The sequence below is a fragment of the Durio zibethinus genome, chromosome 17, assembly GCF_047325235.1.
Source record: "Durio zibethinus cultivar Kanyao isolate XHJ-2024 chromosome 17, ASM4732523v1, whole genome shotgun sequence".
NCBI lineage: Eukaryota > Viridiplantae > Streptophyta > Magnoliopsida > Malvales > Malvaceae > Durio > Durio zibethinus.
The window spans coordinates 18089620-18107835 of NC_143178.1; the positions used below are offsets into that span (position 1 = coordinate 18089620).

General features: G+C 29.0%; 1 protein-coding gene across 1 annotated transcript; it reads left to right on the plus strand.

The window, feature by feature from the left end:
• The first annotated feature begins 1880 nt into the window (after nt 1-1880).
• Nucleotides 1881-6382, plus strand: LOC111282506 (SGNH hydrolase-type esterase superfamily protein). The gene is made up of 6 exons (XM_022870619.2): nt 1881-2043; nt 2138-2215; nt 3207-3347; nt 4567-4643; nt 5540-5704; nt 6031-6382. Exons 1-6 carry the CDS (start codon nt 1945-1947, stop codon nt 6197-6199), a joined length of 729 nt encoding a protein of 242 aa, XP_022726354.1. The 5' UTR covers nt 1881-1944; the 3' UTR covers nt 6200-6382.
• The last annotated feature ends 11834 nt before the right edge of the window (nt 6383-18216 follow it).

Genomic DNA, 18216 nt, shown 5'->3' on the forward strand with positions numbered 1-18216 from the left:
CTAAACTAGTTTGTAGAAAATCAAAAGCTTTAACCCAGAAAATAGAACCCATGAAGATTAAATAAAATTTGAACACATAAAAAAAAGCATCACAAAAGAAGGATTTGGCAGCAAAACTTTTTAAAGTCTAGTGGTTCTATTTGGGTTTTCCAAATAGAAAAAAAAAAGGGTCAAATTCATTAAAATTAAGGTTATAGTTGGGCCTCAGTCGATGAAAAAAAAAGATTGGATTTGAAAGAAGTTTCTAGCATAAGCACAAAGACTGACGGTGGTTACTGGCGAGATCGACGTTCGACAATGGAAGCAGTGTATGACTTCGTGGTGATAGGCATTGGTTTTTAGGTTAGTACTATTGATATTGATTGGGTTTGAATAAGTGGGAATTTAGAGAAAGATTGAATAAGAAAGGGAAACTTAGAATGGAAACTAAAAGCTGCTGAATTTAAAGTTTTTTTACTCCATACAAACAGTGTTGTTTGAAGCTAAAGAGAAGGGATCACACCCATTCAACCCACGTGAAAGGCCATAATATATCTATTCTTGATTGTCATGCTACGTTGGATTTTTCATCAATTTTAGATGGTACGACAAATGAATGAACTACATTGATACACATTTGGACAATTGGTGACTTAATTAGAACTTTTTAAGACTTAGGGACTAATATAGAATTTGGTCCAAAGTTTAGGGATCACGCGTGCTATTTACTTTTAATTTTAATAATGTCATTTTGCTATTCACTAATAGTGTATAGCATTACACACACTGAACATCAAAAATATATATTAGTGTCACCAAAGATCAAGTGTAGCATAACATCATATTAATAGGGATGTTAGTGAATAGGATATGAGGTGGGTAAAACATTTTTTATCCCTATCCTCGAAGTTTTATATTATACTCATTTCTATACCTATATTCTACGTGTATTTCGAATCTATTCTCACTCCATTTCTATGGATGGTATGAGTAATTCTTGTACCTATAGTTTTTTAAAAAATAATAATAATTAAATTTTATTTTTTATTTTTTCTTTCTATTTTTCACATTTATGTAATTTTTTTATAAGTATATATTAATATATATTTTTAGAGATTAGGAAAGGATCAACTAATACAATGTAACTCTTTTTAGTTTTACATATTTTTCTAATAATTAATTTCAATAGATCCAAAAAATGAGATCATATCATTTTTTTCCTATTTATATTCGTCTCTAGTTTCTTAGATCTATTAAAAATAATAGTTAAAAAAAGTATCAAATTTTTTTAATTTTATACTATGTAAGTTGATCCCTTCTCATATTTTTACATAAAAATATATTAGTTCTAAATAATTTACAATAAAAATTTATAATATTTAATAAAAAATCTATTTAGTAAATATATAAAGTACAAATATAGAGTGGATATTATATTATACGTTTTGATTTTTATACTTAATAAAAAAATTTAAAAACATATTCATCTTTATTCTCGTCTTGAAATTTTAATATCAATTTTTAACTCTATTAGGATAAAAAATCGGATATATATCTAATATGAATAAGATTGCTATCCTAATATATCAATAATTTTTTTTAAAAAAAAATCAACCGTTAACTAACAGTTTGGTAAAAAAAAAAAAATTTATATCCAAGGCCTGAGAATAAAATTAAAGAAGGCACCCACACGACAAAAGCACTCTACCGGCGTGAGAAAAAGGAGCTTGTGCAGTAAGATGCTCCTTTATGGTAGGAGGCTGCCCGTGCACTCCATCATTCGGGGTACAGGACGACCAAAATAAATACTTAAAATTTTTATTACCGTTTTTATCTTGCTTTTTCACATAGCTGGTCCTTTTAAAGGTATTGACGAAATTGTATGGTTGTCCTTTTAAATCTACGTTCTTTGTTTTGTGTGTGTGTAACACCAGATCGTAAGTCAAGGGGAAAAAAAAAAAAAGAATGAGACCAAACATAGTTTTATTTGGAGATTCAATAACAGAACAATCATTTAGATATGGCGGCTGGGGTGCTTCTCTTGCTGATGCCTACTCTCGCAAGGCTCAACCTTTTTCGTCTTTTTATTGCTTTAAAATATGACCTCTTATTCAATTTTGACTCCTTTTCCCCTTTTTATAATTTTTTCTATTAACAGGCCGATGTTTTAGTTCGTGGGTATGGTGGGTACAACACCAGATGGGCTTTGTTCTTGTTGCATCATCTCTTCCCTCTTGTAAAGTTCTTCACTTTTCTTTTTTCTTTTGTTTTTTTTTTTTAATTTCCTTTGGAAATGTTGCTGTGAATTTGCAGATGGCGTTGTTGATCTGTTAAACTTTGTTGTTTTAGAATTTTAGATTGTGCTTGTGAACTCTGTTTGATGTTCTCGGAATGACGGATAGTAGATCTCTACAGTTGTATTAGATCCTCATTTCTTTAGTGGGTTAAATGAGAACTCAACTTTACTGATAGAGAAACAAAATTTTAGTCATTATGGATTGAGGATTGATATGATGTATATACAACTCATTGCTGTGCATTTACGGATCAAAATGTTCAGTTTATAACTGATTTATGATAGTCATTGAGCTCAGAGGATTTACCTCTCTCTCTCTCTCTCTCTCTCTCTCTCTCTCTCTTTATATATATGTATATACACACACACACACACACACACATATATATATATATATATATGTATAGGAGGGATCCTTCACACAGTGTAAAACTAAAAAAGTTTTACACATTTTTTGGATCATTGATTTTAATAGATCAAAGGGATGAGATTAAACCATTTTTTCCTTTTTTTTCCTTATCTATCTCATCCCTTGGATCTATTGAAATCAATGGTTGAAAAAATACTTAAAACTTGTTTAGTTATAAACTGTGTAAGTTGATCTCTCCTCGTATATATATATATGTATGTATGTGTATATATATATATGTGTGTGTGTATATATCTACAATCTTTTCTTTGTTATGTGTTGTTCTTTAGTTATCTCGTGTCGATGCCTTGCTGGAGATACTTTCATTTCATGAATGGTAGTCCTTGGCATTTAAACATCTCCTTTTGCTTGCTTTGTTTTAGCCAGGGAAAATTCTACTGTTAGATTTTGTTTGTTGCGATATTTCCTCCCCTAACTTTCTTTATTTGTTTGTTTAAATGAAATTGCTGCACCAGATATTATGTAACTAGTCTTAGATTTATCCTTTTTATTTTGTCTTAGGACTCAAAGAAACCTCCAGTTGCTACTACAATTTTCTTTGGGGCTAATGATGCTGCTCTTCTAGGGAGAACCAGTGAAAGGCAGCACGTCCCCATAGAAGAGTACAAGGAGAACCTCGGAAAAATTGTAAACCATTTGAAGGTTCAGTTTTCATCTCTTCACTATTATTTTAGGCAACCATTTTTAGCAGGCATCTTCCACAATAGACATGTGTATTCTTTATAGCTTCAATTACTGCCACTATATGTTTCAGCAATTGACATTCCAAATCTACACGTACTTCAATGTGCATTTTCGAACAAACTTTCTTACCATTCTGATAACGAAACAAAAAATATGTGCTGCTAAAAGTAACCTACATGTTAATCTGCACGCACAGGATGAGCAATAGTGATGATCTAAGTATTGGCTTAAATATTTAATAGATTAAAGCCAGCAACTGTATCTGTTTTGAGTAAAAGCATTGTTTCTTAGCTTGTTGATGTTTGTATTTTCTTTCATCTTCCCTTCTCTAGCTAGCTGAAGGATTTAAGCAAGAGCAGTCGTTAGGATTTAGGACCGTCTGCTTGTAACAGAGTTTTTGATGTGATGGATAACGAATTTGTTTTTATTAACAGAGTTTTACGAATGTGGTAAATATGTCAATAACCATTTAGTCAAATCTAGATTTTTGTTAAATATGTATTGCATTTAATACTTATCTTATACAAAAATCAAGTTTTCAATAACAAAACTTTCATTTATTTGGAGCAGCTGGTTGAACCGGGTCCCACCAGTTCAAACTCCAGTCTAGCTTTTTAACATTGATTAAAAGTGTATTGGAAAGTAATGAATGATAAAGAAATTGTTGTCGTACCTATAACTTTCATGATTCTTTTGCATCCCGTTAAGTTGCCTATTCAATGATTTCTGGATGGTAAAAAGGTTTTACTTTTCAGTTGATGATACAAAACCGAAATCACTGCAACACTAAAAGAAGAAAAAAAAGCTGTCTAGAATTGAAATTAGTCCTTATATATATATATATATATAGGATAAGTATTGATGTTTTTATTATGTTCTCATCTTAAATAGTTATTCCTTGAGTTGGTAACTTTATGGACCAGATATTTTCTAAGAATCTAAATGTTTCCTGATGTCAAAATACTTTAGAACTGTACAATTTTGTGAACCATTTGGAACATTCAATTGCCATCAATCTTGCTAGTGCAGTGGATCTGAGTTCTGTCTTTCCTTCCATCAAATTTGGGGTTTTTACTGAGTTATCTTCACTTTGTATTTGTCCTGATGGGCAAAAGTTGAACCTTCCTCCTTATTTTGTGGATCTGCTTTTCACTTTATCGATATTTTCTGTTTACAGGAATGCTCACCCACCATGCTTATTGTGCTTATAACTCCACCACCTATTGATGAGGAAGGACGAATGGAATATGCTCGGTACATGGGATCATCTTCCTTCAACCTTCTTCTTTTAGCTTTTTCTTAGATTATGAAGGATCCTCTTATCATGAACTTTATCTTTAATCTACTGTTGCATGTGCAAGGTGCAGACTGCGGAGTGCTCTATTTTTTGTGCTAGATTCTCAACATTACTTACTTGTACTTCTCAAAATGAGACATTGAGCGTCCTTCATTGGAGCCTTCTGCTACTTTAACACCATATTTGCTTATCCACCTTGTTGTTAACATTGTTACCTCCTAAGTGCCATTTTCATGTGTAGGGTGACCCTTCAAACATCTCCAGCATCCTTATTCCAGGATTCTTTTATTAGAATTGCTACCTGGCCTGCCACTTCCATCGCCCAAGTTCCACCAGAACTCTATTGCTACTGCATCCATGCATCCCGACTACAAAACCATGTTTACTTCCAATCTTCCTTATTGCATCCATCTCATCTCTAGCACTCTAAAACCATCAACAACCCAGTCATACCACATCTCCACCAGAAAAGTGTTCCGGCTTTCCCAAGTTTCATTACGGTACCACTGTGACATTGGCAATATCAGTGGCAACATGAAACTTAATTACATTGCCATTTCGAGTTTGCAACCGCCAAGCATGTTAGCTTTACCCATAACACTTCCGTCGCTGTTCTGTCATGTCTTCCAATAGTGCTACTACAATTACTGCTATGCAAAATCTTAGGAGGAAAACTAGAACCAAAATAACGTTAAGATCCTTCAATTCTAAACTTCCAATTCTGCAGATTTAGAAATCCTTAGAACCCAAAATTTCGACAACTCAGACATAGGAGAATGGTGATAAGGATTTCTGTAATGAAAATATTACTACTCAGTGTGTCACAGAAATAATTTTTAATTCGGTTTGACAGAGCAACCTATGGTGAGAAAGCAATGACATCACCAGAACGAACAAATGAAGTGGCTGGAGTCTATGCAAGGGGGTGTGTTGAGTTAGCTCGGGAACTGGATCTCCGATCCATCAATCTATGGTCCAAGATGCAGGAAACAGATGGTTGGCAGAAAAAATATCTGAGGTTTGTGGTATTTTAAGCGACTATGTTTTAGAAGCATGCTATCCTATTTCTAAAGACCAGATCCATAGTGAAAGAAGTCCTGCATAAACATTGCAACAGTTCTATCCACTGCATAGTTTCCAATAGTTCAATTTAATTTTACACTCTCTAATGACGCCTCATTAAATTGAAGTACTTTCTTTTTAAGTTTTAATGTTAGATAAAACAGAAGCACACTAAACCCTTGAGGAGGAAATAGTCGGAAGACTCCCTCTCAGATTAAATTGCCGGTTGATGGAAGAACTAATATGAAGTACATTCTGAATATGTTTTGCTACTTATTTCAGTGATGGATTACATCTGACACCAGAAGGCAATGCAGTAGTCTTCCGGGAAGTTGCGAGGGTTTTCTGTGAAGCATGGCTTAGCGCTGCAGAAATGCCATATGATTTTCCTCACCACTCAGAAATTGATGGGAAGAATCCAGAGAAGGCTTTTCAGCAGAAATGCTTGTAATTTGCCACTAATAATACAAGTGTGCTTGTACACTTACATTGCAGCTGGAAATATTTGGCCATTTGGATGCACTGTACTTTGTTTAGAAATTCATCAAGCTGTTGCATTAACGGCTTCAATTTATTGAACTGCATTATTAAAATTATTGGAAATGAAAATCTTCTTTTGATATTGGAGATGAAATCTTAATCAAAACTTTGAGTTTAGAGTGTCGCCACACCTCTATTTAAATATATATATATATATATATATATATACATTATTTACACTAATGTAAGTGTTATATATTTTTTTATTTCTAAATCAAAATTAAATTCATAAATCTTACACTTGATTATTTTGATCTAATGGTTAAAAAAAATGTAATACTTACACTAATATAAGTGAATATATAAGGATCCATTTATATTAATGTAATTTTTACACTTTTTTTAAATCATTAAATCAAAATTTTTAAATTTAAAAATATTATTTTAATTCAAATGAATTGTGAATTTAATTTTATCTAAAGATAAAAAAATGTAAATTGATCTCTATTTATATATATATATATATATATTTGTGTGTGTGAGTGAATATGAGAAGGTTTTTTGTTTTTAATTTTTAAATGATCATTGAAGTGCCAGTTTTTTTTTTTTTTTTTTGTTTTTTATGAAAAATGCTTTACTTTCATTAAAAAAAATCTTACAGCATAAACAAAAATGAGCGTTCATACTTTATGAATTATGACCGTTTACCATCATTTTGAAATTGTTGTTGTCGCTTTAAAAGCTCTCGCAACTTCATTAGGCGAAATAAATAAGTTGAAAAAAAAGAATTTTTTATTAGCATCTTTATTTTTTTTAGATAATCAATTCATTTGTCAAGAGAGAAATAAGAAAGAACAAACAAATTTTTTTAAATGAAAAGTATTTTAATATAATGGTTCAATTATAAAATCATTACACATGTTTAGGTTTTTAATAGTGTTTTTTTTAACGCTAAGTAGCATTTTTTTTTTAAGTTTAGCTAAAAAATTTACGAGGTTTGTCAAAAATACCAATAAAAGCGTCGGTTATATATGAGTCTAAAAACATAACAGCGTTTTATAATAAATGTAGCTAATTTAGTGATATTTGTATAAAAAAAATAGTGTTAATTTAGTAACGTTTGTATCATAAAATGTTGCTTCATTTAGTGACATTTGTATAGAAAAACACCCTTAAATTTGTGGTATTTTATGATACAAATATCACTAAATTTAGAATTTAGTAGTGTTTTTGAACATAAACGCTGCGAAATTAAAAAATTTATTTTTTAAAAAAAAATTTCTTTTAATATTTATTGTTATCATTAAATAAAAATGTTAAAGAAATAAAAATGAATTTAAATTCAAAAACTAAATTTAATAAATACATAATTTGTTCAAATATACATGTAACACAAAATTTAATAATTAATACAATAACATTCAAATTATTTTAGTACGTTCACTAAAAAATTTAAAATGTATGAAATTAATAACTGTATAGATTTGGAATGATGCTATTTGATGAAGGATTTTTTTTATCTAGGTCACCAGCGTGTTCAAGAACCTACTGAATAATATCATATAAGTTTTAACATTTAATAATAAGCTATTTTTATATTAAAAAATATAAATAGTTACTAAATATAATACCTAAATTAGTGGACCACCTAGATTACTTCCTGAAAATTATTATTGCACAAAATTCATAAGAGTATCTAATCGATCATACAATTACTGAAATTTTACACGCTCTTGGTCCATTTTAGCACCTTCTTCTTTAATTTTAGCATGTTTATGTTCTCTTTTCGCTTTTATTTACTAGAAACGTTATTACATAATTTGCAACTCCTCTCTCATATGAAAATGTCTTGCAAAGATAGACTTACTGAGAATATAAATTGTTGATAGCTACGTCCATATTAGCTAGATGTTGTTAGACCCAATCCAAAGCCTCGGACCCGTCCATGTCTTTCTTTTCCAGTAACTTCTGTGAAAATCTGATTTTCTAATTCTTACATGTTAACAAAACAATCAAATGCTACTTCAATCTCAGCAACCATTTTTTCTTTCACTTTCTCCTATAAATTAATCAAATAAAACTATTAAGTTTAATAATTAATTCATAATATGTTTAAAATAGTAAATATTTACTTTCTATATAAAAAAAAGTAACTAATTATCACATTTTTTTGTGTTTCGACATTCAGGTAAAATTTGTATTTTTTTTGTGTGGGTCAATCGAAAAAGTTTCACACGTTCAATTTTTTTACCCATCTCAATCTCTTATATAAAAACATATATTATTGTTAAATACATATCAACAGTAACTTATTCATGCATGTCGAGCCTGTCAGTCAAGTTCAAAAATTTGAATAAGTTTAATATAATGTATTTAATCTATCTAAATTGTTAAAATAGAAATATAACTGTAAAATTATATTTTTGCCCTTTAATAGTACAAAAGTCTTAAATAAACATAAATAATAAAAGCATTTTGGCCTTTCACACATATCAATCATGAAAACCAAATTCAATTATTTGGACAAGTTTAATATCATGTATTGAAGCCATCAAGACTGTTAAAACAAAATAATAACAGCAACTTTGTATTTTTGCCTTTTAACGACAAAAAAAGTTCTAAACAAAGGTAAACAATAACTTTTTCACATATATCAATCGTGAAACCAAGTTCAATCATTTAAAAAGTTTAATATAATCTTTTGAAGCTATCCAAACTTTTAAAACAGAACAATAATAACAAAATTGTATTTTTACGTTTTAACAGCATGAAAAATCCTAAACAAAGGTAAATGGCAACTTTTTCACATATATCAACTGTAGAAACTAAGTTCAATCATTCATAAAAGTTTAATATCATGTATTGAAGCCATCCAAAGTGTTAAAATAGAATAATAGCAGCAAATTTGTATTTTTGCCTTTAAACGGCAAAAATAGTCCTAAATAGGCGTAAATGACAACTTTTTCTCACATATCAACTGTAGAAACCAAGTTCAATCATTCAAACAAATTTAATATCATGTATTGAAGTTATCCAAACTATTAAAATAGAATAATAATATCAAATTTGCATTTTTCCTTTTAACGGCATAAAAAATCCTAAATAGATGTAAACGTTAGCTTTTTCACACATATCAACTATGGATACCAAGTTCAATTATTCTGACAAGTTTGATATCATTCATTGAAGCTATGCAAACTATTAAAATAGAACAATAACAACAAATTTGTATTTTTACCTATTAATGGCATAAAAGTCCTAAATAGATGTAAACAATAAATTTTTCATACATATCAACCGTGAAAACTAAGTTCAATAATTTGGATAAGTTAAATATCATATATTGAAATTATCAAAACTATTAAAATAGAACAATAACTGTTAATTTGTATTTTTACCTTTTAACAGCACAAAAAGATATAATAGACATAAATTATAAATTACGACACATATATCAACAATGAAAGCTAAGTTCATTCATTCGGATAAGTTTAATATCATAAACTTACTATTTCTTTTTGCTTTCTTGCAAAACTTTTTGATCCACTTGTGTGGCTATATTTTTGTTGCTTTTTGCTACCAATCCCAATCTGTTCTCTTTCCTATCATAAAAATTAATTGTGTATATGCTAGAAATACAAATATTATCAACTTAAATCATAAAACACTTTTATTATTAAAACTAATATTAAAAGTTATAAATTAGTACATTTCTTTTTCTTGATAACTAAAATCTAACTAATTATTCATATTGCTACCTGATCACATTACAGGGGAGATTTTCCATTGTGGCCTCTATAGTAGTATTTCGATTGAAATACTTTTTCTTCAAATTATGCTTATAGTCTTTCCATTCTTTTCCAATGACTTAAGCACAAATGAAGTTGGTATTTCAAGTATAAATCTTGACTGTAATAATACAAAAAGAAAAGTTTTAATCAATAAACCAAATTTAAAATAATTAATTTTTATATGTAATTAATTATACTAATACCTCAATAATTAATTAAAATAATAATTTTTTATATGTAAGCATCGACCTTAACTTCTATTGGAACTTTATGCCATGTTTCATAATGAATAGGCAATTTCATTCCATTACGGGAAATCATGCCTAGAAATCTAGCTAATAGTTGAGACTCTTCACCAATTGGTTGCCTATTAGAGTTTGCAAATACTACAATATGCTCATTCGGAGGTAGTGCAAACAATTCCTTCAAAGTTGATCGGCCTTTAATCTTCCGTTGACCATTGTTATCAATTGTAAAAAATAAAAAATCAATTTGTAAATTACTAATACTTTAATCATTATAACCAAAATCTAAATATGGGGTTTATGACACCTGCATTCAAATTAAAAGAAGAATCAATTGATGGGATACTATTTAAACCTAGACCTCCTATATTGTCAGATCCAATATCAGTTGAAAGGTTCAAAGTGACTGAGTTAGAATCAACTGTACGTACATTACCCTCTAAAAGATTCAATCCATAGCCAAGATCAACAGGTGTCGTAAACGATTCTAAACTAATATCTCTGATATATATTTCTTTCAATCACTCCTCTACATTGTAGCTTAGCTACATCATAAAAGTGAATATATAAAAAACATATATAAAGAACATATATAAAGACATTGAGAAGTTAAAAAATCATAGCCAACGATATATAAAGAACATATCGATTTAATTAAATTAAAAAATAATGTATGATTTACAAGACAATAAATATATGAAAGCAATTGCGACATAAATTACATATAAGCTTTATTGTATTATGTTTTAAACACTCAAATTACAAAATATGGACAATCCATCATGGTTCATAAATGTCTTCATTAACATCTTCGCAAACCCACTGAGCAGAGGTACTGGAGATATTTTCATCCAAGTTTTATTCAGCAAAAGAATAACATTTAGTTCCATGTTTAACATCATTTTTGGTATCTGACCCATATCAAATAAGTCTCTAGGTTTGTTTCGAAGAACAACAAACCAACCCAATTCTTTTGGGTCTTCAAAATAAAAAACTTGTTTGACTTGAGAGGAAAAAAACATAAGGTTCATTGATGAGTTGTTGTCCAGTGTGAATTAATCGAGAAAAATTCACAATTATAAATCAAAATTAATTTTTCTCAAAACACCTTACACTATTCACATCAGCCTAATCACACCGAAATATGATAACTTTTCACTTGTCATAATAATTCAGCTCAATGATGTCATTAATCATGCTATAATAGTCAACATTTTCCTATAAAAGGTTTGTGTCCCTAGCACTAGCATAACTGGTAGTTGATGAAGTAACAACAACTTCTGAATTTTGTGTACTTCTAAATCTCTCACAGGATTTAGTGTGAAATCTAAATCAATTGATGATGAAACTTTTTTATCATTTTATAATCTAGTTCGGACCTTGTGAAAGACACTTCATCTCTTCACTAACAAGCCTTCCACTTCAAATCTATAAAGGTGGAATAAATATATATATGTTATTAATTTTATTTATACCCTAAGCATTCTATGTAGATTTCTCATAATGGAAGTATGGCATTAGTTACAATTGTTCCTAACCATTCATGAAAGTTTTTGGTGAACAACTTATCAAGCTCTCGAGGGTTTGATCATCGATTATGTGAACAAGCTCTCAAATTATTTCTATACTCACTACAAAAGCATCATGATAAAGTATTAACAATAAGATAAATACAATAAATTATGCTTAATAGAATGAATTATTTCCTTGCAAGAAAACTTATGTTTGAAACGATTCAATTGAGTCATTATGAAAAAGAACATATCAATGTGTTTGTGCCTAAGATTTATCATCTAACTCCACCATTTTAGTTTTGCCTGTTGGTTGTTCAAAACTTTCAAAAAGATAACTATAGGGAAAGTCAATATGCTGCATACCAACACTTCTCGATGGTCTATTAAATCTTGTTTCAACATCTTCCAAATAATGAGAACAAAATGTCATATACTTTTTGCTAAATATCCTTCAACGATTGAACCTTCCAGATAGCATTTGTTGTGGCAATAAGATTTTAACCTTCTCAAAAACCTAAGGCATAAAATATTTGTCATATACTTTTTTAACTAGAGTGATATGATCAACATTAATAACCTAATTAAGTTATTAACAATAATACTTTCGATAAGATATATCAATCGATAATAAATCAATCCATTGACTTTTGCTTCATATGAAAGGTGGATAACCAAATACATCATCATAATGAAGAATTTTAGAGGAAAACTCTTCTCTAAATAGCATAAAGTAATCGTAACTCGATCTTTAAGTTTGTTAGGGTCTTTCACATTTAGAACTTTCCTACATAGAGTTTTAAATATGTTATTCAATTCAATTACCATTGAAGTGACTTGTTTTGACATTGATGAACGTAAAGCAAATAAAATTAAGTCTTGCATCAAAATATGATAATCATATGATTTTAATGAAGAAAATTTTTGCTCATTCAGATTCACACATCTTGATATATTTGACGTATAGCCATTTGAAACTTTTATATTTTTTTAAAACCTTGCAAAACACATCTTTCTTAGCTTTAGAAATCCTAAAACAGGCAAGAGGCAATCAATATTTGCCATTAGGAAGCAACTTCAAATGAAGATTAAGGTGAATCTCCATATCAACTAGGTCAAGCTGACTCTCTAAGTCATTCTTTGATCTTTTATTCACATTAAGAATTATTTCGATAAAAGTTTTGCAAACATTCTTCTTTATGCACATCAAATCAAGGTTATGATGTAATAAATTATATTCTTAATAAAGCAACTCGAAAAAGATATTTCTTTTTCCCATAACTTAAACTCATTTGGGTCATTTTCTTCATCTTCTTCCTCATCACTTTGAACATCAAGATTACCAACTTGAGTATTAGTATCACTAATTTGAGTAATAAGAGGCCAAACACCTTTAAAGAGCTCCCTCATTCTTTTCCTTGATTGAGTTATTTTTTCAGAAGTGAAATTGATATCTTTTAACTTTGACAAGATATTAGACCTACTAATTGGTAAAGGTGATCTTCTTAACTCTTCAATTACATCAAAGAGATATTTTTGGAATCTAAATCAATGATTATCATCTAACCATCAATGATGTGCCATATAATTGAACTTCTTACCATTATGTAACCACTTTAAATATGTTTGTGCAAGGCAATATGGACAAGCATAACGACCTTTTGTGCTTCACCTAGATAAATTCGTATAAACAAAAAAATGATTGATAGTCTATAATTAAGTAACATGCATATTGAAGTTTTTATGCATCATAGGTCTTAACTCCTTCTCATAATTGCTTTAACTCTTTAATAAGAGGTTATAAGTAGATGTCTATATCATTACTTGGACCTTTTTTCTCGAGAATTATCATAGACAAGATAAATGACTTGCTTTATGGCAATCTATGGTGGTAAATTGTATGAATTCAATACAATTGGCCATGTACTATAAGAAGTACTCATCATTTTGAACAGGTTGAATCCATTAGATGCCAATCTAAGCATAACATTTTGAAAATTAAAAGCAAAGTCTAAAAACCTAGAATAAAATGATTTTCATGCCAAAGAATCTACAAGATGCCTTAATAATCCATCATCCAGCCTTTTGTCATGATGCCACCTTATAGAATCTACAATTTTAGAAAACATAAAGAGTCGTTAAAGTTTTGGTATTATTGAAAAATAGCATAAAAATTTTACAAGCTTTTTTTTTACATAGACCTCATCATCATCCTCATTCAACCTTTCATCGGGAATTTTGTCCATCCAATGAGAAATATTGCACAAATGACAAATTTCTTGATTTTTTTTATCACTCTAATACAACATGCAATCATTGGGATAACTACAAATTTTTTTATATCCAAGACTCAAATCTTTGATAATCTTCTTTGAATCCTTACAAGATTTAAGGATTTTTGTAAAAGAAAACATTTCTTTCATAAACTCCAATAATAAAGTCAAAGAGTTTTCTGTCCATCCACATAAGCATTTCAAATTAAAATATGCACATAGAAAGATAACCTTGAATGTTTAGATTTCTCATAAAGTTCTCCATTCATATCCTCAAGCAACCTATAAAACTTGGACACTTCTCTACTAGGTTGTTGGTCACCAACATCTGTTCCATGTTCACCAAATTCATTCATTTCAACATTTATCTCATTAAATCCATCATTTTAAAGAGATTGATTATAAAAATGTTGGTTATGAATGTTAAAAACATCTTGCAACATTCCTTCAATGTCATCTGGTCTAATAGGATAAATGGGTGTTGAAAAATTTTAAGGTTGAAGAAACTCTAGTCAAAGACCTTGACGATACAAACTCTTCATAAAAATATCAATTAACATATCCTAAGACAAATTTAATACAAATTAAATGTTCCAAAACAAGTTCATGCATTTTTCAATCGATATTAGCATACTTCAAACATGGGCATTATATCATATTATCTTCACTTCTATTCTCAAATGTAAAATTAAAAAAAAATTTCACTCTATCTCGATACTCTTAACTTAATCTTAACTTTCGTATCCAACTTTTATCCATTTAGTAGTTGCTGCATTATTAGACCAAAATTATATAAATAAATTATATGAAAATGAACATGTAAAATACTTAATTATACTATTTATTAAACCAAAAATAATAACAAGACCAGTACTTATAGAAGACTAGAACAATAAAGCAATTATGTACACTATGATAATATCGGTCGAAGAATTTCTTTATAAACTTGAACGATTTCTTAATTTCTTCAAACACAGGTATGAAGCACCATAAAAAGTTACCTCAACAACTTTGTTCAGCTTATCCTTGACAGTTTGTAATAGATAGGAAAAGTTAGCATCCCATTTATAAAATTTTAACTCCTTGTTGTCAAGTATTTTCTCAGCTACATCATATAAAGTGTTTATAACTCTTCTACTAACTCAGACATTAGGCTAGAGTGTTTGTATTTGGGGTTAAAATAAGGTAAATCTAGTTCAGAGGAAACCCAAAAAAAGAAGAAAATGAAAGAGAATGGGAAGGGGATAATGGATTCCAAATGAATATTTGAGAAAGATGGGTATTGGAGAAAAATTTTAAACAAAAAATAATAACAAAAATTACAAAAACTGAAGGAATAGTAGAATGAAATAAAAGCCAAAGTAAATAATGAAGGAATAGTACAAATAAGGTTCCAAAAGACAAGCTCGAATAGTAAAAGCTAAAGGAAAGGAAAGTAAATTGTAGTTAGTCTGGAAAGAGAAATAGTAGATTAATGAAGCTGAAGCTTGAAGTTGGAGATTCGATACGCTAAGTTTAGGGATAATTTTAGTGGAGTTTGTAAGACAAATGCTCATAAATCTGACAAATAGAGGCATTTTCAACAAACAAATGCCATTAAATTTTAATGTTATAAGTTGGAGAGTTTTAAAAAATTACATTTAGCATTATTAAAAATTACAAAATTATTTAGGGTACGTTTAATTCCAATTTCTATTAGGGTATTATTCAAGGTGTTTTTGGCAAAAATGCCTTTAATAATCCCTTTCAAATTTTTTTTTAAAATTATTGAAGACTTTTTTGGTAAAAAACGCATTTAATAATCCCCTCTATTTTTATCAGGGGATTATTCAAGGTATTTTTTGCCAAAAACACCATCAATAATCCCCTTAAATATTGACAAGGAGATTATTAAAGGCGTTTTTGACTAAAAACACTTTCAATAATCCTCTCTATTTTTATTAGGGGATTATTCAAGGCATTTTCTGTCAAAAATGCTTTCAATAATCCTGTTAAATTTTGACAAGGAGATTATTAAAGGTATTTTTTTACCTAAAATGCCTTCAATAATTCCTTTAAATTTTTTAAAAGAAATTATTGAAGGTGTTTTTTACAAAAAAAAAAAATGACTACAATAATCTCTTCCATTTTTATCAAGGGATTATTGGAGGTGATTATTGAAGTTTTTTTTAGTTAAGACAGGAGAATGAATATAAAAAATGATCAGTGAAGGCGTTTTACCAAAAAAAAAATGCCTTCAATTTTTTGTAATGGAATATTTAAGGCATTTTCTAAGCAAAAATGCCTTGAGTAATCCCAAATAAAAAAATCATGATTTATTGAAGGTATTTTTTTTACAGAAAATGCCTTGAATAATCTTTTTTAAAAAAGTGGACGAGATTATTGAAGACGTTTTTTGGCATAAAATGCCTTGAATTTTTTACAATAATATTTAAGGCATTTTTGGCAGAAAATGCTTTTAATTTTTTTTAGTGAAATATTCAAGGCATTTCTAGGCAAAAATGCCTTGACTAATCCTAATTAAAAAAATCATAGTTTATTGAAGGTTTTTTTTTTTTTTTACAGAAAACGCATCGAATAATCCTTTCTAAAAAATTGGACAAGATTATTAAAAGTGTTTTTAGTAGAAAATGCCTTGAATTATCCTTGATAAAAATGGAGGAGATTATTCAAGGCATTTTTGCAAAAAAAATACCTTTAATAATTTTTTAAAAAAAATTGGAGGGGATTATTGAAGGCATTTTTAGTAAAAAAAAAGCCTTCAATAATCTTTTCGTCGAAATTTAAGGAGATTATTGAAAGCGTTTTTGACAGAAAATACCTTCACTGATGATTTTTTATATTCATCCCCTTGTCTTGAACTTTAAATCCCAAACTGCTATTATAGAGAATGATTAAAAGCTACATTGTAACTAAACCAAAACCCCTAAACCCTTTTAATTTGCCTTTTGGTTTCTTTATCTCTTTCGTCATTATCAAAATTTAATAACTCAAAGTCACGCACCTTTCTATTTACTGGTATGACCTTATTTTATTTGTTTATTGTATTATTTATATTCTTCGATATAGGTTTTTTTTTTGTTCCTTACTATTTACATCTACATATATATTTCTATTCATTTCACCATAACCTTAGTCATCCAAACACCTTTTATTGCATGTATGGTGTTTCTGTGTAGTTTGGTTTAAATATTATCGTTTGCTAAATGGTATTGTATGATATTGGTTTGCTGAATGGTATTGTATGATTTTGGTTTGCGGAATGGTTTGCTAAATGTTGTTTCCGAATGGTTTGCTGAATGGTGTTTTTGAACACATTGTTGAATGATTTGCTAAATAGTCTTTTTGTAGTATGATATTAGTTGTGTTTTATTATGTACTATGTAAAATTTAGAGAGACAGTTTGGTGTATTTTGTATAATTATGATCAAAATTGTAGGTATTATGAAATCCAAGCAACAAACTTCTCCTACTACTAAACATGAAAAAGACACACTTGTAGGCTAAAAAAGAAAAGAAAGGGGATAAAATAAATAAATTTAAATGACTGACACAAAAATTCATGTCAACTTCAATCACAGTAGGCAACATATGTCTGATGGAGCTACCAAGTTGGCTGTTTATATTGGAACGATCATCCGTAGTAGCATTTTAATTACATACCATAATTAACAACGAGTTCCTGATGATCTAAAGGATCGTATATGGGAGTCGATTGTGGTATGCTTATTTAACTATTTCATAAAATTTATTAAATGATCATTTAATTGAAATTCAATGTGTTCATACTAATTGTGTATAATTTTTTAGGAATGGTTCGACATCCTAATTGAGTGTGAAAAGCTTTTGTTGCAATCGACTGAGAAAGTATTTAGAGACTTTAAAAGTAGATTGATAGCCCAATATATTTTATCTCTCACTAACCAATGTGATATATTGGTTGTTCCACCTACGTCATATGCAGATGTTATAAGTTATTACGATTAGATGATTTTTGTTCAAGATCGCTATCAAAAGATTTCTTGGTATGTATGCCCGTTACAAAATATTGTTTATAAGATTTTATGTAATATATTCGATATCTTAATATGTGATTGACATAATTTCTCTCTTTTCTAGAAAATCAAAGAACAACAAAAGACCATTTAGGCCAAACAAGTATATCACC

What these genes read in the sequence shown, in the direction of transcription:
- LOC111282506 (XM_022870619.2), top strand. Translation starts at nt 1,945, where the DNA reads ATGAGACCAAACATAGTTTTATTTGGAGATTCAATAACAGAACAATCA. An exon ending in AAATTGTAAACCATTTGAAG is followed by an intron (nt 3,348 to 4,566) that starts GTTCAGTTTTCA and finishes TTCTGTTTACAG; the next exon opens with GAATGCTCACCCACCATGCT. An exon ending in TGGCAGAAAAAATATCTGAG is followed by an intron (nt 5,705 to 6,030) that starts GTTTGTGGTATT and finishes TACTTATTTCAG; the next exon opens with TGATGGATTACATCTGACAC.